The sequence below is a fragment of the Mobula hypostoma genome, chromosome 11, assembly GCF_963921235.1.
Source record: "Mobula hypostoma chromosome 11, sMobHyp1.1, whole genome shotgun sequence".
Taxonomy (NCBI): domain Eukaryota; kingdom Metazoa; phylum Chordata; class Chondrichthyes; order Myliobatiformes; family Myliobatidae; genus Mobula; species Mobula hypostoma.
This window is the reverse complement of record NC_086107.1, coordinates 56,575,544-56,602,740: the sequence shown is the minus strand read 5'-3', so window position 1 is coordinate 56,602,740 and position 27,197 is coordinate 56,575,544. Positions and strand designations below refer to the sequence as shown.

The 27,197-nt window shown below is 44.0% G+C and overlaps 1 protein-coding gene across 2 annotated transcripts in view; it reads left to right on the top strand.

Annotated features, from left to right (window-relative positions):
- The first annotated feature begins 19,041 nt into the window (after nucleotides 1-19,041).
- Nucleotides 19,042-27,197, top strand: part of cars1 (cysteinyl-tRNA synthetase 1) — a 69,615-nt gene continuing 61,459 nt past the window's right edge. The window contains exon 1 of one of the 2 annotated variants that reach the window (XM_063063223.1): nucleotides 19,042-19,150. In XM_063063223.1, coding sequence (XP_062919293.1) covers nucleotides 19,135-19,150 — 16 coding nt within the window. In that variant the 5' untranslated portion in view covers nucleotides 19,042-19,134. The remainder of the gene's footprint in view (nucleotides 19,151-27,197) is intronic. The other variant, XM_063063222.1, reaches the window with a different exon arrangement.

Here is a 27,197-nt window from a genome sequence, read left to right as displayed (position 1 = left end):
TTCAAATCAAGTGGCCCTGACCTTCACAAGAAATCAAGTTATGACTTTTATAGAACTATCAGAGATGCAAAGAGGCAATACCAGGCCAGCTGTGAGTTGTAGCAGGTCTTACATGCTATAACAGGTTACGAAACAAAGTCAGGCAGCATTGTCCACAATAATACATCCCTTCCTGATGAGCTTAACGCATTCTATGCATGCTTTGAACAAAATGGATATGTCACCACTCACCCCGATAGCCCCCCATGAACCTGAACCCACAGTCGCCATCACGGACGTAAGATCAGACTTCTAAAGGCTGAGCCCGAGAAAGCGTCGGGCCTGGATGATGTCGTTGGCCATGTCTTTAGATCCTGTACAGATCTGATGGCAGGTGTATCTTCAGACATTTTTAATCTCTCCCTTCTTCAAACTACAAAATTCAAAGTAAATTATCAAAGTACTTATTGTCACCAAATACAACCCTGAGATTAATTTTCTTGCGGGTATTCATAGTAAATCCAAGAAACACAATAGAATCAATGAAAGATGGCCCCGACAGGATGGACAAACAACCAATGTGCAAAAGACAACAAAAAGTGAAAATTAAAAGAAATTTTTAAAAATTAAAATTCAAAATAAACAAACAAGCAATAAATATCAAGAATATGAGATGAAGAGTCCTTTGGGGTGGCTGGTTGGAGCACTCTGCTACGGAGAGGGGAGACTACCTTTTGTTCACCAGTGGGATCGCTCTGCTACAGAGAGGGGAGACTACCTTTTGATCACCAGTGGGATCGCTCTGCTGCAGAGAGGGGAGACTACCTTTTGATCACCAGTGAGATCGCTCTGCTACGGAAAGGGAAAGGCCTGCTGCTGAGCCCAGAGAATATCACCCAGGTGGATTTTGGATATGGACTTGGACTAAAGACTTTTTTTAAATCAGTTTTATAGTTTTTTTTAATATTGCGTTTTTTGCCTGATCTTTCTAACTTTTTTGTGTGAAGGAGAAGGATTTGGGGGTTGATGTTTCTGTTGTGGTTTTGTTCATATTTTTGTACGGGGTGGAGGGATTCGGGGTTTGATGATTGTGCTCCAATATTTTCTTTTCATTCTTGGTTTTGTGGCTATCTGGAGAAGAAGAATTTCAATGTTGTATACTTTGATAATAAATTAACCTTTGAAACTGAGTCCATAGGTTGTGGGAACTGTTCAGTGATGGGACAAGTCAAGAGCCTGATGATTGAGGGGTAATAACTGCTCCTGAACTTGGTGGTGAGCCCTGATGTAGATGTGCTCAATGGTGGGGGGGGGGGGGGGGCGGTTTAGCCTCTTGCTTTAAGACTAATATCATCCCAGTATTCAAGAAAAACAAGTTAACATTTGTTAATGACTACCACCCAGTAGCTCTGATATCTACCATCATGAAGTGCATTCAAAGGCTGGTTATGCCACACAAGAAGAAAGGAGCTATTCTGACGGGACAGGCTTCCCCAGAACCATACTGAAATCAGTGAATTGCCTAGCTACGGCTGTGGATAAAGCTTTAAACTAAATAGTTAGGTATGGGTTCGATAACTTGGAAGAGTATGGATAGATTAAAAGGAAAAAAGTGTACAAAAGGTTACAAAGGTCTCAAGAATAAAAATAAGGCAAATATTTAGAAAGGGATAAGAATTTAACCTCAGGTAAAATGAAGACAAATTGTATAGGGTGTTGGACAGAGGGATGAAAATGTTATATTCGAATGTATACAGATATATAATAAGCTAGATAGATATTCTTGAAGCGCAGTTAGAAGTTAGCAGGTATGACCTTGTGCATATCATTGTGGCTGAAAGACTCAAAACTGGGAGCTTAAGACCCAAGAATACACAGAGTGAGTGCGGTAGCTTTGTTGGTAAAAAAAAATGAAATCGAGTCCTTAGAAAAAAGTGACATAGGATCAAAAAACGTAGAAACCTTGAGGATAGAATAAAGAACTCAAGGGTAAAAAGACCCTGATGGGTGTTATGTATAAGCCTCTGAAACAGTAGTCAGGTTGTCGGGTACAAATTACAACAGGAGATTTTTTTAAAAAGCATGTAAAAAGGAAAATGTTACAATGGTCATGGGAATTTCAAAACGCAGGTTGATTGGAAAAATCTAGTCTGTGCTGCAGCCCTAGAGAAGGAACTTGTAGAAAGTCTATGAGATGGAGTTTTAGAACAGTTTGTGGTCAAGCTCAATAGAGGAAAGGCAATACTGGAACGGGTGTTGGGTAACGAACCAGATTTTATTGGGGAGCTTAAGGTAAAGGAACCTTTAGGAGTTAGTGATCACTCTGCACTGTGACAGAGAAAAGCTAAAATTGCACTATTCGGTATTATAGTGAAGTAAAGGGAACTACAGACGCATGCAGAAGGAGCTGACCAAGCTTGACTGGAAGGGGACCCTGGCCACGATGACAGTACAGCAGCAACGACTGGACTTACTGGTAGTAATTCAGAACATGCAGGATTTGTTCATCCCAAAAACAAAACATTCTAAAGGTAGGATGAGGCAAACATGGCTGATAAGAGAAGTCAAAACAGCATAAAAACAAAAGTATTGTATGCTTCTATCAATTAATGAAAAGTTAGAGGATTACGAAGCCTTTAAAAAACAACAGAAGGCAACTAAAAAACAAAGCAATAAGACAGAAAAGATGAAATATGAAGGTAAGCCACCCGATAATATCAAAGAGGATACCAATGTTTGTTTCAAATATATGAAGAGTAAAAGAGGTAAAAAGTGGACATGGAACCACTGGAAAATGACACTGAGGAAATAGTAATGTGGGGCAAAGAAATGGCAGACAAAGTCAATAAGTATTTTGCATCAGTCTTCACTGTGGAAGACCCAGCAGATATACGTACAGAAATTTGAGTGTGTCAGGGAGCAGAAGTGAGTGTAGTCCCTATTACTAAGGAGAAGTTGCATGAGAAGCTGTAAGATCTGAAGGTACATAGATAAGTCATCTGGACCAGATGGACTACACTCCAGGGTTCTGAAAGGGGCAGCTGAAGAGATCGTGGAGGCATTAATAGTGATTTTTCCAGATTCACTAGATTCTAGAGTACTGAAAGACTGCAATTGTCACTCCACTCTTTAAAAAGGGAGATAGGCAAAAGACAAGAAATTATAGGCCAGTTATTCTGACTTCAGTGGTTGCCAAGACGTTAAGAGTCCATTTATAAGGATGAGGTTGCGGGGTACTTGGAGGCTCAAATTGGTAAAATCAGAATAGTTTCCTTAAGAGGAATTCCCGCCTTATTGATCTGTTGGAATTCTTTAAAGAAATAACTGACAGGATAGGTGAAGGACAATCAATGGATATTGCTTACTTGGATTTTCAGAAGGCTTTTGACAATGTGTACATAAGGCTTCGTAACAAGATAAGAGCCTATGGTATTACAGGAAAGATACTAGTGTGGCGGCTCGCCCATGCAGCAAGCGAACTGGCTCCAGCAGTCGGTGGTGAACCCACAGACAGCAGCAACCAAAAGGAATCTGAGTGCGGGGCAGACCACGGCCTGGAACCCGACGTCACTTCCGCCCCACAAAGAGCGGGGGTTGCTGGGAGCGGGTTCTTAAGCGCGCGCTGATTCAAACAGTAAACGGTTCAACCCGACCCTGCTCGAGTCAGTGTGTTGTTTTCACTCGTAGCCTATCAACGCGACTACATTGGTGACCCCGACAGTCCAACGGCATTTGGACCCAACATGAATGACTCGGCTCTGCAGAATGCAGTTTCCCTTAAACTGCCAACCTTCTGGACCACTCAACCCCTGGTCTGATTTGAGCAAGCAGAGGCCCAGTTCCAGGTCAGGCAAATTGTGTCAGACGCCACCAAGTATTACTACGTGGTGGGCGCCCTCGACCAGGAGACAGTGGGTCGCGTTATCGACTTTCTGCATCAGCCCCCGGCAACAGACAGGTATGAGGCACTCAAGGGCCTGTTAATCCGCACATTTGGGCTCTCCCGCCGCGATCAGGCCGCACAGTTACTGCATATGGACGGCCTGGGTGACCGTGCACCATCAGCCCTGATGAGCGACACGCTAGCACTGGCAGACAGCCATAAGCCTTGCCTGCTGTTTGAACAGGTCTTCTTAGAGCAAATGCCAGAAGACATCGGCCTCCTGCTAGCAGATGAAGACTTCAGAGATCCACGTTGGGTGGCTGCTCGCGCGGACGTGCTTTGGCGCGCCAAACAAACTGGCAGAACCACCATCGGAATTAGTGCTGCGGCACGGCCGAAAACCCAGCCCTCCCACACCCCAGCAGTTGAGCACCGAACACCCACACCAAGGGACGGCACCACTTCTGAGTCTCGGTGTTTTTATCATCAAAGGTGAGGTTCCGGGGCCCACCGCTGCTGACCGCCATGCTCGTTCCAGGGAAAACGCCAGGAACAGCCACTGCTGATGGCTACAGCGGCTGGTCACTGTGATAGCCTCCTCTACAATTGGGACAAGCTCTCCGGGCGAAGATTCCTGGTGGGCACGGGGGCGGAAATCAGTGTCCTACCCCCCTTTGAGCCACGATACCCGAACTAGAAGAACAGGACCGGAACTTACGGCAGCCAACAGCAGCACCATCCACACCCAAGGCAAAAGAACCATCCCCTTGCAGTTCGGTTCCAGCTGCTTTACATGGACATTTATGCTGACCGCAGTGTCACAGCCATTGCTGGGTGAGGACTTCCTCCGCGCGCACTGCCTGCTCATGGATTTTAAGGGACGACGATTGGTCGATGTGAAGACGTTCCAGTCTTTCTCCCTCGGTGAGGGCAGGTTACTGGCCTCGCAACTGGACTCCGTCACTTAGTCCGACAACAAGTTCGCCAGAGTGTTATCAGAGTTCCCATCTATCATCACGCTGAAGTTTTCCTCAACAGACCCCAAGCACGGCGTGATGCACCACATCCCCACACAGGGAGCTCCCCTTCATGCCCGGGCCGCAGGCTACGCGTCGACAAGCTCCGCCTCACCAAAGAGGAATTCAAGATGGAGGAGATGGGGATTGTGCAGCGTTCCGACAGCCCGTGGGCCTCCCCACTCCATATGGTGCCCAAGTCCGTGGGAGGGTGGAGACAGTGCAGTGACTATCAGAGGCTGAACAACGCCACCACGTCCGATCGCTATCCGGTACCGCACATCCAGGACTTTAGGGCCAACCTGCACGGGGCATGCATCTTTTCGAAGATCGACCTGGTCCAAGGGTATCATCAGATCCCAGTCCACCCGGACGATGTACCCAAGACAGCCCTCATTACCCCCTTTGGCCTTTTCGAGTTCCTCAGGATGCCGTTCGGGCTCAAAAGCACGGCACACACTTTCCAGTGCTTGATGGACGCAGTAGGGCAAGGTCTAGACTTTCTGTTCATCTACCTGGATGACATACTTATCGCCAGCTGCTCCCGCCAGGAACATCTAGCACATCTACGCCTGCTCTGCCACTACCTCAGTGACTACGGCCTGGCTATCAACCTCGCCTAGTGCCAGTTCGGCCTATCCGCCATCAACTTCTTGGGACACCGGATCGACTGCCATGGAGCTGTTCCTCTGCCGGCAAAAGTTGAGGCCATCCGCCAATTTGCCAAGCCCAGCACTGTTAAAGGCCTGAAGGAGTTTGTTGGGATGGTTAACTTTTACCACCATTTCCTACCCTCAGCGGCCCGGATCATGCGGCCCCTTTTTGGCTTGATGTCCGGCAAGGTCAAGGAGGTCTCCTGCACAAAGGAGGCAAAGGCGGCTTTCGAACAAGCCAAGAACGCGCTAGCAAACGCCATGCTCCTAGTCCACCCCCGGGTCGACGTGCCCACTGCCCTCACTGTGGATGCCTCCGACATGGCAGTTGGCGGCGTGCTCGAGCAGCTCATCAAAGGACAGTGGAAGCCGCTCGCCTTCTTCAGCCGGCACCTACGACCCCCGGAACTTAAGTACAGCACTTTCGACAGAGAACTGCTGGCCCTGTACCTTGCCATCTGGCACTTCAGGTACTTCCTGGAGGGGAGAGAGTTCACGGTCTTCACAGACCTCAAGCCCCTCACTTTCGCGTTTGCCAAAGTGTCGGACCCGTGGTCGGGCCGCCAACAACGCCATCTGTCGTACATCTCAGAGTTTACCACCACGATCAAGCACATCTCCAGGAAGGACAACATGGTGGCAGACGCGCTGTCACGAACCTCCATCCAATCAGTGTACTCTCTGTCTCTGGGGGTGGATTATGCGGCGTTAGCTGAGGCGCAACGGCTGGACGGAGAGATGCCGGCATACTGAACCGCAGTCTCAGGACTCCGCCTCGAAGACTTACCCCTTGGGCCCGAAGGTAAGAAGCTCCTTTGCAATGTGTCCACCAGGCAACCTCGGCCCATTGTTCCGAACCCTTGGAGGCGCCACGTTTTTGACACCTCACACGGTTTAGCCCACCCTTCCATCCGGGCAACCATCCGGCTGATCGCAAACAGGTTTGTGTGGCACGGCCTACGCAAGGAGGCTGGGCACTGGGCCAGGACATGCATGCACTGTCAAACATCCAAAATCCAGAGGCACGTGAGGGCCCAACTGCAACCCTTCCAGCCGACACATAGGAGGTTTGAACATGTCTACGTGGACATCGTCGGCCCACTGCCGGTTTTGAGAGGAGCGAGATACCTGTTCACCATGGTGGACAAGTTCACAAGGTGGCCGGAAACTGTTCCACTCGCTGACACGGCCACGGAGACATGTGCGAGAGCCGTGATTACCACCTGGGTGGGACGGTTCGGACTCCCAGCCCATGTCACTTCAGATAGGGGTGCTCAGTTCCCATTGGCTTTGTAGTTTGCACTGGCACAACTCCTCAGAACCCAGCTCCACCGAACGACTGCTTACCAACCGCAGTCTAACAGCCTGGTGGAACGTTTCCACAGGCACCTTGAAGTCGGCCCTGATGGCACGACTCCGAGGGCCAGACTGGGTGGATGAACTCCCCTGGGTGCTGCTTGGTATCTGCACGGCACCCAAAGAGGACCTGGCCGCATCATCGGCCAAACTGGTTTATGGTGCCCCGCTCACAGTTCCCGGTGAGTTTGTGCCAGCACCCCGTGGCCCGGAGGACACACCTGCTGGGGTCCTAACTAAACTCCGGGAGCACCTTGGAACAATTGCTCCAGTCCCGACGTCCCACTACGGAACTACACCCTCTTTCGTGCCCAGGGACCTACAACAGAGCAAGTATGTTTTCGTTCACCAAGGCACGCATAGACCACCCCTGCAGCGACCATATGAGGGACCCTACAAGGTGGTGCGCCATAATAGAGCGACCTGCGTTCTCGACATCGGCAGTCGGGACGAGACTTTTACCGTTGACCGTCTCAAACCGGCGCATCTAGACCTTGGACACCCGGTTGCGGTACCATCCCCAACACGTCGAGGCCGGCCACCTAAAAGAACTGAGAGTGTGCAGGCTGCGGACTCTGCACCTCTTATCACTGGTTCTGGGGCGTGGGGGGGGGGGTCATGTGGCAGCTCGCCCACGCAGCAAGAGAACCGGCTCCAGCAGTCGCCAGCGAACCCGCAGCCAGCGGCAACCGAGAGGAACCTGAGTGCGGGGCAGACCTCGGCCCGGAAGCCAACGTCACTTCCACCCTGCAAAGAGCGGGGGTTGCTGGGAGCGGGTACTTAAGCACGCGCCGATTCAAACAGTAAACGGTTCAACCCGACCCTGCTCGAGTCAGTGTGTTGTTTTCACTCGTAGCCTATCAGCGCAACTACACCAGCATGGATAAAAGATTAGTTGACTGGCAGGAGGCAAAGACTGGGAATAAAGAGAGCCTTTACTGGCTGGCTGCCGGTAACTGGTGGTCTTGGATGCTCTAATTTTCACATTATATGATAATAATCTTGATGATGGAATTGATAGTTTTGTGGCCAGGTTTGCGGACGATATGAAGATAGATGGAAGGACAGGCGGTGTTGAGGAAGCAGGGAGTCTGCTGAAAGACTTGGACAGATTAGAAGAATGGCAGATGGAGTACCATATAGGAAGTGTATGGTCATGTACTTTGGTAGAAGGAATAAAGGTGTAGACCGCTTTCCAAACAGGGAGAAGTTTCAGAAATTTAGGGTGCAAAGGGAGTCTTCATGCAACTGAATCTTTGACGACTCGACAAATAGACTGCAATCAGTTTGCAAATAATATCACCTCACTGATGTGTCAGAGTGCAGGAAGGAGATAGAGATCGTAGTGACTTGGTGTCATAACCACCAGCTTTCCTTCAGTGTCAAAACAAGTGTTGGTGATTGACTTCAAGAAGAGGGCAGGGTACATATTTCTGCCTATATCAGCAGTGTGGAGGGCGAGAAGGTTGAGAGCTTCAAGTTCTTAAGAGTAAACATCATCAATAGCTGGTCCTGGTCCAACCACATTGTCTTCATGGTTAAGAAATTAATTTTTTAATTTGGGAAGGGCAAATTATGAGGCTATAAGGCTCGAACTTGCAGGCGTGAATTGGGATGATGTTTTTGTACTACGGACATGCGATCGATGTTTAGAGATCTCTTACGGGATATTAGGGATAAATTTGTCCCGGTGAGGAAGATAAAGAATGGTAGGGTGAAGGAACCATGGGTGACAAGTGAGGTGGAAAATCTAATCAGGTGGAAGAAGGCAGCATACATGAGGTTTAGGAAGCAGGGATCAGATGGGTCTATTGAGGAATATAGGGAAGCAAGAAAGGAGCTTAAGAAGGGGGCATGAGAAGGCCTTGGCGAGAAGGGTAAAAGAAAACCCCAAGGCATTCTTCAATTATGTGAAGAACAAAAGGATGACAGGAGTGAAGGTAGGACCAATTAGAGATAAAGGTGGGAAGATGTGCATGGAGGCTGTGGAAGTGAGCGATGTCCTCAATGAATACTTCTCTTCGGTATTCACCAATGAGAGGGAACTTGATGACGGTGAGGACAATATGAGTGAGGTTGATGTTCTGGAGCATGTTGACATTAAGGGAGAGGAGTTGTTGGAGTTGTTAAAATACATTCGGACGGATAAGTCCTCGGGGCCTGACGGAATATTCCCCAGGCTGCTCCATGAGGCGAGGGATAAGATTGCTGAGCCTCTGGCTAGGATCTTTATGTCCTCGTTGTCTACGGGAATGGTACTGGAGGATTGGAGGGAGGCGAATGTTGTCCCCTTGTTCAAAAAAGGTAGTAGGGATAGTCCAGGTAATTATAGACCAGTGAGCCTTACATCTGTGCTGGAAAAGCTGTTGAAAAAGATTCTTAGAGATAGGATCTATGGGCATTTAGAGAATCATGGTCTGATCAGGGACAGTCAGCATGGCTTTGTGAAGGGCAGATCATGTCTAACAAGCCTGATAGAGTTCTTTGAGGAGGTGACCAGGCATATAGATGACGGTAGTGCAGTGGATGTGATCTATATGGATTTTAGTAAGGCATCTTACAAGGTTCCATACGGTAGGCTTATTCAGAAAGTCAGAAGACATGGGATCCAGGGAAGTTTGGCTTGCCTGCAGAAGGCAGAGGGTGGTGGTGGAGGGAGTACATTCGGATTGGAGGGTTGTGACTAGTGATGTCCCACAAGGATCGGTTCTGGAACCTCTACTTTTCATGATTTTTATTAATGACCTGGATGTGGGGGTAGAAGGGTGGGTTGGCAAGTTTGCAGGCGACACAAAGATTGGTAGTGTTGTAGATAGTGTAGAGGATTGTCGAAGATTGCAGAGAGACATTGATAGGTTGCAGAAGTGGGCTGAGAAGTGGCAGATGGAGTTCAACCTGGAGAAGTATGAGGTGGTACACTTTGGAAGGACAAACTCCAAGGCAGAGTTCAAAGTAAATGGCAGGATACTTGGTAGCACGGAGGAGCAGAGGGATCTGGGGGTATATGTCCACACATCCCTGAAAATTGCCTCACAGGTAGATAGGGTAGTTAAGAAAGCTTATGGGGTGTTAGCTTTCATAAGTCGAGGGATAGAGTTTAAGAGTTGCGAGGTAATGATACAGCTCTATAAAACTCTGGTTAGGCCACACTTGGAGTACTGTGTCCAGTTCTGGTCGCCTCACTATCGGAAGGATGTGGAAGCATTGGAAAGGGTACAGAGGAGATTTACCAGGATGCTGCCTGTTTTAGAGAGTATGGATTATGACAGAGATTAACGGAGCTAGGGCTTTACTCTTTGGAGAGAAGGAGGATGAGAGGAGACATGATAGAGGTATACAAGATATTAAGAGGAATACATAGAGTAGACAACGCTGTGTGTCCAACAGAGTGATCAGCAGCACTGGGGCTCCACAGGGGACTGTCTTGTCTCCCTTTCTCTTCACCATTTACACCTCAGACTTCAACTACTGCACAGAGTCTTGTCATCTTCAGAAGTTTTCAGATGACTCTGCCATAGTTGGATGCATCAGCAAGGGAGATGAGGCTGAGTACAGAGCTACGGTGGGAAACTTTGTCACATGGTGTGAGCAGAATTATCTGCAGCTTAATGTGAAAAAGACTAAGGAGCTGGTGGTAGACCTGAGGAGAGCTAAGGTACCAATGACCCCTGTTTCCATCCAGGGGATCAGTGTGGACATGGTGGAGGATTACAAATACCTGGGGATACGAATTGACAATAAACTGGACTGGTCAAAGAACATTGAGGCTGTCTACAAGAAGGGTCAGAGCCGTCTCTATTTCCTGAGGAGACTGAGGTCCTTTAACATCTGCCGGACGATGCTGAGGATGTTCTACGAGTCTGTGGTGGCCAGTGCTATCATGTTTGCTGTTGTGTGCTGGGACAGCAGGCTGATGGTAGCAGACACCAACAGAATCAACAAACTCATTCGTAAGGCCAGTGATGTGGTGGGGATGGAACTGGACTATTTGACGGTGGTGTCTGAAAAGAGGATGCTGTCCAAGTTGCATGCCATCTTGGACGATGTCTCCCATCCACTACATAATGTACTGAGTGGGCACAGGAGTACATTCAGCGAGAGACTCATTCCACCGAGATGCAACACACGGCGTCATAGAAAGTCATTCCTGCCTGTGACCATCAAACTTTACAACTTGCCCATCCTCTGGGTACCCCCCGCCCTTGTCTTTCTTCCCGGACCTCCTGTCCCATGATCCTCTCGTATCCCTTTTGCCAGTCACCTGTCCAGCTCTTGGCTCCATCCCTCCCCCTCCTGTCTTCTCCTATCATTTTGGATCTCCCCCTCCCCCTCCAACTTTCAAATCCCTTACTCACTCTTCCTTCAGTTAGTCCTGACAAAGGGTCTCGGCCTGAAACGTCGACTGCACCTCTTCCTAGAGATGCTGCCTGGCCTGCTGCGTTCACCAGCAACTTTTATGTGTGTTGCTTGAATTTCCAGCATCTGCAGAATTCCTGTTGCTTGCGTGTTTGAAACTTTACAACTTCTCCCTTGGAGGGTCAGACACCCTGAGCCAATAGGCTTGTCCTGGACTTATTTCCTGGCATAATTTACATATTACTATTTAAGTATTTATGATTTTATTACTATATTATTTATGGTGCAACTGTAACAAAAACCAATTTCCTCCGGGATCAATAAAGCATGACTAGCCAGCGCCCCTTCCCCAGGGCACCACTGCTCAATACAAGGGGACATGGCTTTAAGGTAAGGGGTGGGAAGTTCAAGGGGGATATTAGAGGAAGGTTTTTTTACTCAGAGAGTGGTTGGTGTGTGGAATACCCTGCCTGAGTCAGTGGTGGAGGCAGATACACGAGTGAAATTTAAGAGACTACTAGACAGGTATATGGAGGAATTTAAGGTGGGGGGTTATATGGGAGGCAGGGTTTGAGGGTCAGCACAACAATGTGGGCTGAAAGGCCTGTACTGTGCTGTACTATTCTATGTTCTACATAAAGCTCACCAATTCCCCTACTTCCCCGGGAGGCTGAAGAAATTTGGCAAATCCCTGTCAACTCTTAACACATTTTATTGATGCGTCATAGAAAACATTCCATCTGGTCTGGCAATTCTTGCTGCAATAAGTTGCAGAATCGTGGACAACAGCTCAGCATATTATGGAAACCAGCCTCTCTTCAGTGCAATATCTTTACTTGTCCCAACCTCACTAAAGCTGCCAGCATAATCAAAGATCCCACCCACCTTGGAAATTCTCCTTCTTCCCTCTCCCATCAGGCAGAAGATACAAAAGCCTGAAAGCAGAGCCCACCAGGCTCAGGGATGACTTCTATTCCTCTGTAATCAGACTCTTGGACAGACCTCACTTATGATAGATGGACTCTTGACCTCACGATCTATCCCATTATGATCTCGCACTTTTTCTTTAGCTGCACTCCACTTTCTGTGTAGCGTTTACATTTTATTCTGCATTGTTACTGTTTTACCTTGTTCTACCTCAGTGCACTGATTTAATGTGTATGAACAGTATGCAAGACTACCCCTTATTGGCATCCTGGAACAAGGGACAGTAATAAACCAATGCCAAGCAATTGGGCTGAGATATCTTAATCAGAACCGAAAAAGGGTGAGACAGAAAGGAGTGGGCCTTTCTTGAAATAAATAAAATGACCAAGTCTCTAGAGGTCCCCTGGGTTAGAAAATTCCAAGATTTTTTACGCTCTGAGTGAAGAATTTTTTTCCTCATCTCTGAAATGAATAGGCTCTCTCTTATTCTAAATCCCTAGTTCCAGACTTGTTAGACAGGCAAAATTCTTATAAGTCTGTTGAGCTCTAAAAGAGGTTAAAATAAAATGTTCCCTTTCATTGTTTCTGAACTCTAGGGAGTATTCATTTACTCCTGAAATAGGAACAATAAAACTTTTTTTATATAAAGGTTAAGAAGCCAAAACTGTACACAATAGGCCAGGTTCGATGGCCTTAAGTAATTAAAATAAGGCATAAAATCCTTTCTGATAAAGAAAAGATAAAGTCTTGTTAGTTATGGATAGCTTGCCTCCAACAGATATAGATAAGTAGAAACCAAACAGAAAAAAACTTGCAGGAACTGCAAGGCATAAAAGACCGGTACAGAAAAACATTGCTATTGGTGGAAATCTAAAGTATTGATACTCGGTATCAGAATGTTGGAAGAACTCAGGGGATTAAGCAGGTTCTATGGAGGCAAAATCTCAAGTTGAGTTTTCACGTCAAGATCTGCATTGGAACACATTTGGGGGAGGAAAGGTTGCCAGTATATAGCAGTATAGTTGTGGGGAGACATACTGTTGTTTGGGATAGAGAGTGAAGGTAATTGTTGGAAATAGATGGTGAGGAGATGATGGGCAGATGGAATGGGGGTAGGGGCAGTGAGATGATGACGAGTTAACAAAGGTGGGTACGTGTATGCCAGAGGTGAACTCCAAAGGTTTAGGTTACCTGAAATTGGAAAATACAAAGTTCATAACCATTGGATTGTTAGCTACCCAGGCAGGACAAGATATTGTTCTTACAATGTGCATTTAGCCTCTATGGAAAAGGCAGAGCACAGACGTGTCTTTGAGGGAATAGGCAGACTAGTCAAAACAGCATGCAATCAGAAGCTCGAAATAACTGTTACAGACAGAGAGCTGGTGCTGCCCAAAACGATTACCTCATCTACACTTAGTTTCACCAATGTGGAAGAGGTCACATCATGAGTACCAAATGCAGAAGAACAGATTCGAAGAAGTGCACATGAACTTCTGTCTCACCTGGAAAGGCTGTTTAGGTCCCTGCACTAGGGTGAGGGATCAAGGAAAGGAACAGGTTCAGACCCCCCATGGTGCCGGTGGCTAGTATCACAGGACAGGGAGGGCTGAGTGAGAAGGGATGTGTAGATCAGGGGGTCACAGAGAGTGGTTCCTGCAGGAAGCAGAAGGTTGGAGAGAGGGAAAGACGTGCCTTGTGGTGCAACCATATCGGACATGGTAAAAAAAAAATGGAAGAGGATGACATGTCAGATGTGGAGGCCAGGGATGAAAGGCGTGGGCCAAGGGAACTCAATTGCTCTTCTGTCAGTGGAAGCGGGTGGTTGGTCAGAGCTGCTATGGGGGAAATGGGGGAAGTACCACTAAGGAGCCCTATCAATGACAGTAGGGAGGCACATTTCCAGTGAAGAGAGCATATTGAATAGAAGGCCTTGTCCTAAGAACTGATGTGGCAGAATGGAAAAATTGAGGGGAAAAAAAATCATCCTTACAGGAGGCAGAGCATGAGAAAATATAGTTGAGGTCACTGGTGAGTCAGTGGGTAATTAGAAGATGTCAGTAACAAATCTGTCTTTGAGATGGGGACCAAATGATCCAGAAAAGGAAGAGGAATGTCAAAGACAGTTCAGGTGAATTTGTGGTAGAGTGGAAGAGTGGAAGCTGGTGGCAAAGATGAAGGGAGGAGCAGCACTGATCCAGTCACTGATGTAATTCTGTTCTAAGCCTCCTCTGGTCTGCTCACACCCCTCCCCCCCCCATATCAACAATTGCAGTTATGCTGCATGTTTTCAAGGTGAGGCCATTATTCTAGGGCTGCTTCATCCAGAAAAGTAGCTCCCCTCGAGACATGGTCATTGGAGCCATCACAAGTGCTCCATTTCCCACAGATTTCTCCTCACTAACTCCCAGACAGAACAACAATGGAGCTCCCTTGGTGATCGCCTTTCACCCTATCATCCTCCAACAACTGCACCAGCTCTAAAGTGATCCCAACAGTGGTCACACCTTCCCCTCTCCCAAACCTTTCCTGCACAATGAGTAAAGGGAGTTAGGGGCAAGGCTGAAGAGCAGGGCCTCCAAGTTAGTAATCTCTGATTTACCCCCATTGCCACGTGCTAGTCAGGGCAGGAATAGGATGATCGTAAAGATGAATGAGTGGCTGAGGATCTGCAGCAGGGTGCAAGGTTTCAGATTTCTGGATTGGGATCTCTTCTGGGGTACGAAAAGGACAGGTTACCCTGAACCCGAGGGGGACCAATATCCTCATGGGCAGATCTGCTAGAGTTGTTGGGGAGGACTTAAACTAACTTTTCGGAGGAATGGGAACTGGAGTGAGGCCTAAAGATGAGACAGTTAGTATACAAGATGATGCAGTGTATAGTGAAACTGTGAGGAAGGACAGGCAGAAGATACAGCAAAATTGCAGTCAGTGGGATGAGCTGAAGTGTAACATGGAGGCAAAATCGAAAAGAGTGATGAATACAGGACTGAAGGTGTTATATTTGAATGCACCTAGTGTATAGAATAAGATAGATGATCTTGTAGCGCAGCTGGAGATTGGCAGGTATGATGTTGTGGGCATCACTGAGTCTTGGCTGAAAGAAGATTGTAGTTGGGAGCTTAACAAACAAGGACACATGTTGCATTGAAAGGACAGGCAGGTAAGCAGAGGGGACAGGACGGCTCTGTTCATCAAAAATGAATCTAATCCTTAGAAAGAGGTGACATAGGATTGGAAGATGTAGATTCTTGGTGGTTAGAGCTAAGCAACTGCAAGGGTAAAAGGAACCTGACAGGTCACCCATCAGTAGTAAGGATGTGGGATATAAATTACAACAGAGACCGAAAAGGCATGTAAAAAGGGCAATGTTACGATAGTCACAGGGATTTCAATATGTAAACAGTTTGGGAAATTCAGCTTGGTGCTGAATCACAAAAGAGAGAATTTGTAGAATGTCTATGAGATGGCTTTTTGTGGTTAAGCCCACTAGGGGGTCAGCCATTCTGTATTGAATTGTGTAACAAACCAGATTTGATTAGGGAACTTAATGTCAAAGGACTGTTAGGAGGCAGTGATCATAATATGATAGAATTCACCCTGCAGTTCGAGAGGGAGAAGATAAAGTCAGATATATCGGTATTACAGAAGCATGTGAGAAGAATTGACCAGTTAATTGGAAGGGAACACTAGCAGGGACGATGGCAGAACAGCAGTGGCTGGATTTTCTGGGGGCAATTCGGAAGGTGCAGGAAAGCTACATCCCAAAGGTGAAGAAGTACTGTATTCTAAAGGGAGGATGAGGCAACCTGGACTACAAGGGAAGTCAAAGGCATCATAAAATCAAAAAAAAAAGGGCATATAATATAACAAAAATTAGTGGGAGGTTAGAGGATTTGGAGGCTTTTAAAAGCCAACAGAAAGCAACTGAAAAAGCCATACGGTGAGAAGGGAGGAAATATGAAGGTAATCTGGCCACTATAAAAGAGAACACCAAAAGATATTTCAGATGTACAAAGATTAAAAGAGAGGCGAGAGTGGATATCAGACAGCTGGAAAATGATGCTGGAGAGTTAGTAATTGGGGTCAAAAAAAATGGCAGACGAAACTAATAAGTATTTTGCATCAGTCTTCAGTGTGGAAAACACTAGCCGTATGCCAGAAATTCAAGTGTGACAGGGAACAGAGGTGAGTGTAGTAGATATTACTAAGGAGAAGGTGCTTGGGAAGCTGAAAGGTCTCAAGATAGATAAGTCACCTACACCACATGGACAACACCCCAGCATTCTGAAAGAGGTAGCTGAAGAGATTGTGGAGGCATTAATGTGATCTTTCTGGAATGGTTCCGGGCAACTGGAAGATTGCAAATGTCACCACACTCTTTAAGAAGGGAGGGAGGCAGAAGAAAGAAAATTATATCCCAGTTAGCCTGACTTCAGTGGTTGGGAGATATTGGAGTCTATTATTAAGGACAAGATTTCAGGGTACATGAGGCACATGATAAAATAGGCCAAATTAAGTAGTTTCCTTAAGAGGAAATCTTGCCTGGCAAATCTGTTGGAATTCTTTGAGGAAATAGACAGGAATAGACAAAGGATATTCAGGGTTCGTTGTTAACTTGGATTCTCAGAAAGCCTTTGAGAAGGTGCCACACATGAGACTGCTTAATAAGATATTAAGACCATGGTATTACAGGAAAGATACTTGCATAGATAGCATGTACTTTGTTAGAAGGAATAAATGTGAAGACTATTTTCTAAATGGAGAGAAAATTCAAAAATCAGAGGTGTAAAGGCACTTGGGAGTCCACATGCAGGATTCCTGAAAGGTTAACTTGCAGGTTGAGTTGGTGGCAAGGAAGGCAAATGCAATGTTAATATTCATTTCAAGAGGCTTAGAATACAAGAACAAGGATGTAATGCTGAGGCTTTATAAGGCATTAGTCAGACCACACTTGGAACATTGTGAGCAGTTTTGAGCCCCTTACCTTAAAAAAATGTGTTGGCATTAGAGAGGGTCCAGAGGAGGGTCACAAGAATGATTCCAGGAATGAAAGGGTTAATGTATGAGGAGCATTTGATGCCTCTGTGCCTGTACTCACTGGAGTTTAGAAGAATGAATGGTGTATATCTATTGTTGAAACCTAGTGAATATTGAAAGGCCTAGATCAAGTGGATATGGAGGGGATATTTCCAACAGTGGGCGAGTCTAGGACCAGAGGACATGGCCTCATAATAGATGGATGTCCATTTAGAACAGAGATGAGGAAGAATTTCTTTTTCCAGAACGTGATAAAGCTGTGGAATTCATTTCCACTGACAGCTGTGGAGGCCAAGTCATTGAGTATATTTAAAGTGGAGGTAATAGGTTCTTGATTAGTCAGGGCCTCAAACGTTAAGGAGAGAAGGCAGGAGATGGGGTTGAGAGGAATAATAAATTGGCCATGATGGAATGATGAAGAGGTCTTGATGGGCCAAATGCCCTAATTCTGCTCCTATCCTTATGGTCTACAAGGTCTTCCATCCTCATTATTCCCTGGTCTGCTCCTCCCTTCTCGTCCCTTTTCCATGTCCACTGGTAGTTTCCTGTGTTACCATTTCACCTCCTGCATCATTGTGTGGCGCAGTCTGCGCTCTTTCCACAATGGCCATCTTGAACTCTGGTTGTCGTCGTTTTAAACTTTGCTTCCTGCTCCCACACCTGACTTGTCTGTCCTCAACCTTCTGCATTACTATACAGAAACTGGACACAAATTGGCAGAATAACGTAATTATATTCTGTTTAGCTAGCTAACAACTCAATGTTTTTTTTTTCCAAGATACAAAAGCCAAACTCATATCCATCCTAACTTGCATTATTCACTTCTCCTAACTCATTCACAAATCACCCCATAAAGCAAAGTGACCAGAACTAAATACGGAAGGTTAATTAATCAGCGTTTTATAAAGGCCGAAAATGGATTCCTTGCTTTTCTACCTAGCTGGCTGTCCATCGTATCTGACAATGGCAGGACACCTGTGCGGGAGACCTTTTAAAAAATGGAAAAGCCATTGCTCTGGGGCAGTTCCACTCTCTCGACATCGGAAATCCGAGTACAGTGGTGGGAGTGGTTGTCACAGTTGGGGTCTTCCTTGGATGCAGGGGATGGGATGACATGACTTCTGTGCCTCGTCACGCCCTCCACTCTCCACCGAGCTCTGCAGACCCGCCTTCCCGGCCGTTGGGGTCTCATCCGCCCAGTCCACCGGAATTTGCTTCATTTTCCAGGACAGGAGGATCCCCATCTCACCAGGGGTTTGTGGCCCGCCGACTACCCTCATACTTTATACTTTACTTAGTTGTTAATAAACCAAGTTTACCTGTTTGCTTTATACTGCTCGACTTTCCCTATCACCTTCACCTCGTCAGAGTCTCTGTACTGGGATAGTATTAAAACTGCAATTTAATTTATTTTACTCTGCTTTCGACTACCAAAACCTACCAAATATTTTGTCTTTTCACAAACTATGTTCTTCAAAATATTTTCCTCCAGAATTATCATTTTCACACTTCCAACTTTTGCACCTTTGAAATCATACCTTGCTTTTTATACCCTAAATCAGAAGTCGTACAAATAATCTTGCTAAGTTATTTACTTAAGTCAAGTTCCGGATGAAAAACATCTACCGCATTAACTTTCTGCAGTAGTGTAGCGACATCTGGAAATTCAAATCCTTTCATGCAATAATGCAATTTAAAAAAAACTCACCAGCATCAACTTCGCGCTGCCTCGAACTCCATGAATCCCGCCCCCTTCCTGAAACGGAACTTCACGTACACCGATGCGAGCCAATGGGAAGAGCAATCTCGGCTGTTTAGCATAAATAGAACGCAAGTTCCGGTCCTGCTACATTCTTGCATCATCTGTACCAGAGACGGAGCTGAACAGGACAGGACAGGAGAGAATAGAATAGAATAGAATAGAATGGAAAACGTTGAAGGTAAGTGGCTTCAAATGATGTGATGTCCTCCAGCTAAAGTGTGTGGATATTTGAGCCCAGCAGAAGTTCTTTATGCTCCTTTCACCCTCTGTCAGACTCTTTGCAGGTGTGAGACGTGTTGGTGTGTGACCTGGTCGTAACTGCACTACTGTTGCCAGAGACTGGTCATAATGGTCAGTACTGTACAGCTTCATAAAGGGTCTCATCTCTGTTGTGAGTCTGGTTTGAGGCTCTCTGTAAGCTGAAGACAAGCTGGGTAAAACTGAATGACTGTAAGCAACGATCATACCTAACCTCATTCATTTAAAGGAAACCGAAACTGAGCACAGGAAGTACCGGGAATTCTCATCAGTACAGTACAGCGATCTTTTGTTTAAAAGTTGAAAATGAAAGAGTGTTTTTTGATGTGATGTTAAAACTTATTGTATAAAATTAGTATGTTTTCTAAATTTACCAGTGATTTAATATATAAGTACTGATAATGATTCTGCTAGATCCTGTATTATGTTGAAGAGCTATTTTGAACAAATCTGAAATAGCAAAATTAGTCACGAAATAATAACTTGGAGTGCCAGGATAATAAGAACCATTCGAAGGCAATATGCTGGGAGTTCAAAGTAGTTATGTTCCTTCAATACTGGCTGGAAAGTACTACTGAGTTAGGAAAAGCTTTAAAAAGGGGCGTTCACCCACTGTCAGAGAGAAATGGCAAAAAATAGATAGCCATTCTGTGTTTCTTCTCTGGTCCTGGTTCTCTGTCACTAACTTTTTATTACTCTGAGTAGATGCTAACTCCCTTTTCCATTCATGAGTTGACGCAGATTGACCACATTAAATCTTCCATAATAATAAGACATCCCTTTTAAATTAGTCCATCCACCTGATTATATCTTCAACCATTTAGCCTGTTGGAACATGATGATGAAACTCGCCTTGGTCTATTCCTCTGTCACTTTCTCTGAGTATCATGCCTTATTCAAGCCACTTTGCCTCTCAAGTGAAATCCTCATTTTTGTATTAATAGAACTTGTTTTTTGGAATATGGTTGTCATTTTTCACACTCAGCCATTGCACTACTACTTTCCACCCCCTGTAATTACAACTTCTTTCTCAGTTCATCATGCTCCCTGAATTCATCATCTTCCAGTCATTAAGCATCTCATTCCATGTAACCTCAACCGTAATTGAAGACCAACCTTCGGCTTGCCATCTTGTACGCCCATGCTTTTCCCATCCCAAGTAAGCGCAACAATATCCCTGACTTTTCTATCAGTTGCGCTCTAGCAAAAATCCACTTTTCATCTGAAAGCAGTTTACATTTCCAGAACATCTCCGTCTAGCCTTTGGCACACTGTTTCTTGTGACATTTCTGCAACTGCCGATCTGCCAAGCAGCTGCAGTGCCTTCTCTCGTTCTGGTTGCTTCACATTCTAAAATGTCAAGGCACTGGAGCAGTTGTAGAGAGCCTTTCCAGTACTAAGGTGGCTGGTAGATGCCGAACACAAATATGCCCTGCTCTAACTTGCCAAAATTGCTGTCGGTTGTAGGATCCTGGCTTCATTATGCTACTGCGACTGATCACCCTTGACATCTTTTCTGTTAATCTTCCACACGTTCAAAAAGTGCTTAGGAACTTCTGGGTTCTTTGTAACTTAAATTTGAGTAAATGTAGTTAGCTGCTTTGTGGTGTGGTAACAAAACTGTACATCATTCACCCAATGTAGCCCATCCAAAAAATTAGATAGCCATGGAGAGAAGCTTTTATTGTTGTTACCCTCCTATTATAAAGTCTAATATTTTCACAATTCCCACAAACTGACCTATCTTTCCTTTCCTTTAAAGTGAACTTCAATGAAATCCATCAAATACAAGGTTTTGTTCATTCACTTTATCCATTAATGTTCGACATTAACATCCTGTTCTCAACTTAATGGTGTTATCAGCCTGTGGTGTTGCATCAGAAAATTGAGACCACTATAGTCATATTGAAACCATCAACAAAGGGTTATTGTGGAACACCACTTATTGTGGATACAAACCTATTAACCACATCTATCCTTTACTGAAGCCAATCTCTCAGCTTTTTAAATAGACCTTTCCATGTCATGACCTTACTTTTAGTTAAGCCTGGAGATCTGTTTTTTAAAAAAAATTATAAGATGAGATTTCCTTTCATTTTTCTGAACTCTAGAGAATATTGTTTCAGTCTACTTGATCTGGCCTTGTACGGTAAAACTCTCATTCCTAGAATCTTCTGGGTAAATCATCACCTCAAATACACATATACATTCTTTCTTGGCTAAGTAGAGCAAAACAGCGTGGTTTTGATAGGAGTGAACCACACAAGTTCAGTCTTATCAAGATCCTATATAATTCCTATATAATATATATGCTATATAATTTTTTTGTATATCCTATATAATCCTATACCTGTATTCAAATCTTTATAGGAAAGGAAGCAAATACCACTAGTGAAATTTAAGAGACTACTAGGCAGGTATATGGAGGAATTTAAGGTCGGGGGGTTATATGGGAGGCCGGGTTTAAGGGTTGGCACAACATTGTGGGCTGAAGGGCCTGTATTGTGCTGTACTGTTCTATGTTCATTTGTCTTCCTAATTGTTTGCTGCAGCTGCATGTTGGCTTTCATTGTCATGTCTAAGGCCTTCAGCTGCTTTTAACAACATCAACAGTATCACCCTTCTTTACCATTTTTAAAATTATACACGGGAGAAAGTCTGCAGATGCTGGAAATCCAAAGCAGCACGCGCATACACAATGCTGGAGGAACCCGGCAGGTGTGGCAGCGTCTATGGAAATGAACAGTCGACGTTTCAGGCTAAGACCCTTCTTTAGGACTAGAAAAGAAGGGCGAAGATGCCGGAATAAAAAGGTGGGGAGACGGTGATTTGGAAGGAGTTTAGCTAGAAGCTGATGGGTGAAGCCAGGTGGGTAGGAAAGGTGAAGGGCTGGAGAAGAAGGAATCTGATAGATTTTTTAAAAATTTGTTCCTTTCTGCTTTAAAGTGGAGAAATTGTATTGCATCTGTCATACTCCATTCTACGTCTCCTTGAAGCTCAATACATTATTCTCCTATAAATTCAGCCTTTAAAGTAAGGTATAATTGGCAACTCATTCAATTACTGTTTTAATTCTGTAAGGTGTCTTCATTTTTATCCTGATGTGTCACATATACTGGTGAAGTGATGAAATGACAGTTCTGTTCTTTCTTTCTTTCTTAAATCTTTTTATTGAGTAAGTATACAAAAAAGGTAAGCCATATAAACATTAATACAATGTTAAAGTATAATAAAATTCCAAAAGGTATCAATACCAAAAAAAAACTACAAACAATGTAATTTAAACATAAGAAACCAAGATAACATAATAGTATACTAAATTTTATATATATCAATGGAAAAAAAAGAAAAAAAAACCCAAAAAAAACCCACCGTGCAACTAACTAAAAGCAAGGCAAAGCAATGGGCTAACTTGAAACCAAACAGAGTTAAACTTAAAATCACGTCCTCAATCCCGACCTCCATTAAAAACAGTGAAAAAAAAACAAGAAGGGTAAATATTACATTAAATGAAAATATCGAATAAAAGGTCCCCAAATCTGTTCAAATTTAAATGAAGAATCATAAAGGTTACTTCTAATTTTCTCCAAATTCAAACATAAAATCGTCTGAGAAAACCAAAAAAAGGTAGTTGGAGCATTAAGCTCTTTCCAATGTTGTAAAATACATCTTTTCGCCATTAAAGTAAGAAATGCAATCATTCTACAGGCTGAAGGGGAAAGATTACTAGAAATTTTAGGTAGTCCAAAGATAGCAGTAATAGGGTGAGGAGAGATATCTATATTTAATACCTTAGAAATAATATTGAAAATATCTCTCCAAAAAGTTTCCAAAGTAGGGCAAGACCAAAACATATGAGTTAAAGAGGCTATCTGCCCCGAACATCTATCACAGAAAGGATTAATATGCGAGTAAAAACACGCTAACTTATCTTTGGACATATGTGCTCTATGAACCACTTTAAATTGAATTAGGGAATGTTTAGCACAAATAGAGGAAGTATTAACTAATTGTAAAATCTGCCCCCAATCATCCACAGAAATGGTAAGCCCCAATTCCTGTTCCCAATCCATGTCAGAAAGGTGCATCGGCTATGATTTATAATATTATTATGAAACTTAGGAAAGCTCCATTTGATAAGATTAGTTCTGTTCTTGATGACATGAATGTTTGAGCCCAGCAGAAGTTCATTGTGCTCCTTTCACCCTCTGTCAGACTCTTTGCAAGTGTGAGTCGTGTTGGTGTGTGACCTGTTCGTAATGGCAATACTGTTGCCAGAGACTGGTCATAATTAACTAATAGTCAGTCGTATATACCTTCATAAACAGTCTCATCTTTGTTGTGAGTCTGGTTTGAGGCTGTCTACAAGCTGAAGACAAGTTGGGCAAAAATGAATAACTGCAAGCAATAAATATGCCCAACCTCTCTCAGTTTAGAGGAAAGCGAAACTGAGCACAAGAAGTTCTGGGAACTCGCATCAGTAGTCTCACTTTGTTTAAAAGGTGAAAATGAAAGTGATTTTTGATCTGATGTTAAAACTTCTTGTATAAAATCAGCAAACACAAGGAATTCTGCAGATGCTATAAATCCCAGCAACACACATCAAAGTTGCTGGTGAACGCAGCAGGCCAGGCAGCATCTCTAGGAAGAGGTACAGTCGACGTTTTGGGCGGAGACCCTTCGTCGGTCCTGACGAAGGGTCTTGGCCCGAAACGTCAATTGTACCTGTTCCTAGAGATGCTGCCTGGCCTGCTGCGTTCACCAGCAACTTTGTGTTGTATAAAATTAATGTTTTCTAAATTTACCAGTGATTGAATATATAAGTAGTAATAATGATTCTGCTAGATCTTGTATTATGTTGAAGAGTTATTTAAAATAAATCTGCAATAGCCAAATTAGCCAGGAAACAATGACTTGGAGCGACAGGATAATGGGAACCACTCAAAGGTAATATGCTGGGAATTCACAATAGTTATGTTCCTTCAATACTGGCTGGAAAGTATTCTTGACTTGGGAAAATCTTAAAAAGGGGGGCATTCACCCACTGTCAGAGAGCAGAGAAATGGCAAAGAATGGATAGCCGTTCTGTGTTTCTTCTCTGGTCCTGGTTCTCTGTCAGTAACTTTTTATTACTCTGAGTAGATGCTAACTCCCTTTTCCATTCATGAGTTGATGTAGATTGACCACATCAAATCTTCCATAATAATAAAACATCCCTTTTAAATTAGTCCATCCACCTGATTATATCTTCAACCATTTAGCCTGTTGGAATATGATGATGAAACTCACCTTGGTCTATTCCTCCGTCACTTTCTCTGAGTATCATGCCTTATTCCAGCCACTTTGCCTCTCAAGTGAAATCCTCATTTTTGTATTAATAAAACTTGCTTTTTGGAATATGGTTGTCATTTTTCACACTCAGCCATTGCACTGCTACTTCCCACCCCCTGTAATTATATCTTCTTTCTCAGTTCATCATGCTCTCTGAATTCATCATCTTCCAGTCATTAAGTATCTCATTCCATGTAACCTCAACCGTAATTGAAGACCAACCTTCGGCTTGCCATCTTGTACGCCCGTGCTTTTCCCATCTCAAGTAAGCGCAACAATATCCCTAACTTTTCTATCAGTTGCGCTCTAGCAAAAATCCACTTTTCATCTGAAAGCAGTTTACATTTCCCGAACATCTCCGTCTAGCCTTTGGTACACTGTTTCTGGTGACATTTCTGCAACTGCCGATCTGCCAAGCAGCTGCAGTGCCTTCTCTCGTTCTGGTTGCTTCACATTCTAAAACGTCAAGGCACTGGAGCAGTTGTAGAGAGCCTTTCCAGTACTAAGGTGGCTGGTAGATGCTGAACACAAATATGCCCTGCTCTAACTTGCCAAAATTGCTGTCGGTTGTAGGATCCTGGCTTTATTATGCTACTGCGACTGATCACCCTTGACATCTTTTCTGTTAATCTTCCACACGTTCAAAAAGTGCTTAGGAACTTCTGGGTTCTTTGTAACTTAAATTTGAGTAAATGTAGTTAGCTGCTTTGTGGTGTGGTAACAAAACTGTACATCATTCGCCCAATGTAGCCCATCCAAAAAATTAGATAGCCATGGAGAGAAGCTTTTATTGTTACCCTCCTATTATAAAGTCCAATATTTCTTTCACAATTCCCACAAACTGACCTATCTTTCCTTTCATTTAAAGTGAACTTCAATGAAATCCATCAAATACAAGGTTTTGTTCATTCACTTTATCCATTAATGTTCGACATTAACATCCTGTTCTCAACTTAATGGTGTTATCAGCCTGTGGTGTTGCATCAGAAAATTGAGACCACTATAGTCATATTGAAACCTTAAGAAGTTGATAGTGAAACCATCAACAAAGGATTATTGTGGAACGCCACCTATTGTGGATACAAACCTATTAACTACATCTATCCTTTACTGAAGCCAATCTCTCAGCTTTTTAAATAAAGACCTTTCCATGTCATGACCTTTACTTTTAGTTAAGCCTGGAGATCTGTTTTTTTAAAAAATTATAAGATGAGATTTCCTTTCATTTTTCTGAATTCTAGAGAATATTGTTTCAGTCTACTTGATCTGGCCTTGTACGGTAAAACTCTCATTCCTAGAATCTTCTGTGTAAATCATCACCTCAAATACACATATACATTCTTTCTTGGCTAAGTAGAGCAAATACAGTGTGGTTTTGATAGGAGTGAACCATACTCAAGTTCAGTCTTATAGATATAATTCCTATATAATCTTTTTTGTATATCCTATATAATCTTTATACCTGTATTCAAATCCTTATAGTAAAGGAAGCAAATACCACTTGTCTTCCTAATTGTTTGCTGCAGCTGCATGTTGGTTTCATTGTCATGTCTAAGGCCTTCAGCTGCTTTTAACGACATCAACAGTATCACCCTTCTTTACCATTTTTAAAATTGTACATGGGAGAAAGTCTGCAGATACTGGAAATCCAAAGCAGCACGCGCATACACAATGCTGGAGGAACCTGATGGGTGTGGCAGCGTCTATGGAAATGAACAGTCGACGTTTCAGGCTAAGACCCTTCTTTAGGACTGGAGAGGAAGGGGGAAGATGCCAGAATAAAAAGGTGGGGAGACAGTGATTTGGAAGGAGGATAGCTAGAAGCTGATGGGTGAAGCCAGGTGGGTAGGAAAGGTGAAGGGCTGGAGAAGAAGGAATCTGATAGTTTTTTTTAAATTTGTTCCTTTCTTCTTTAAAGTGGGGAAATTGTATTGCATCTGTCATACTCATATCTACCCACTAATCCAGTCTACATCTCCTTGAAACTCAATACATTGTTATCCTATAAATTCGGCCTTTACTTTTAAGTAAGGTATAATTGGCAACTCATTCAATCCCTGTTTTAATTCTGTAAGGTTGTCTTCATTTTTATCCTGCTACGTCACATACACTGGTGAAGTGATGAAATGACAGTTCTGTTATTGAGAACATGAATTTCCAACAATGTGTCACTTTTTGCAGCCACGAACAATTCACCATATTGTACTTTGTGCTAATAACGTCATACCTTGTGTATCCTGAGCGACATGCTCTTTCCCATTCCTCCTTTCATTTTACTTCTAAGCAGGTGGTCACCATCTTCAAAATGCTCAGGGTTGTTCTTTTGAAATACTCAGCACCCATAACATCTCGTGTTCCTTCATCATCAATCTTAGCATTTTCCCTGCTCCTGATGGTAGGCTAACAGGTCATTAGTTCTTGTTTTTCCTGTCTCTGCTGTCTTAAATAGTGCAAGCATATTCGCTGCCTTGAAAACCACGAGAACAATTACAGAAACTATACAATTTCCCATGATAGGAACCTGAGCCTTTGTGTCGTAATAAATCTAGGATCTAGATCTTTAGGTCTTTGGGATATATCAGCAAAGTCTCTCCAACTTTTTTAAAGGCTTGTACTTAATTTCTAAAGTTGGTTAT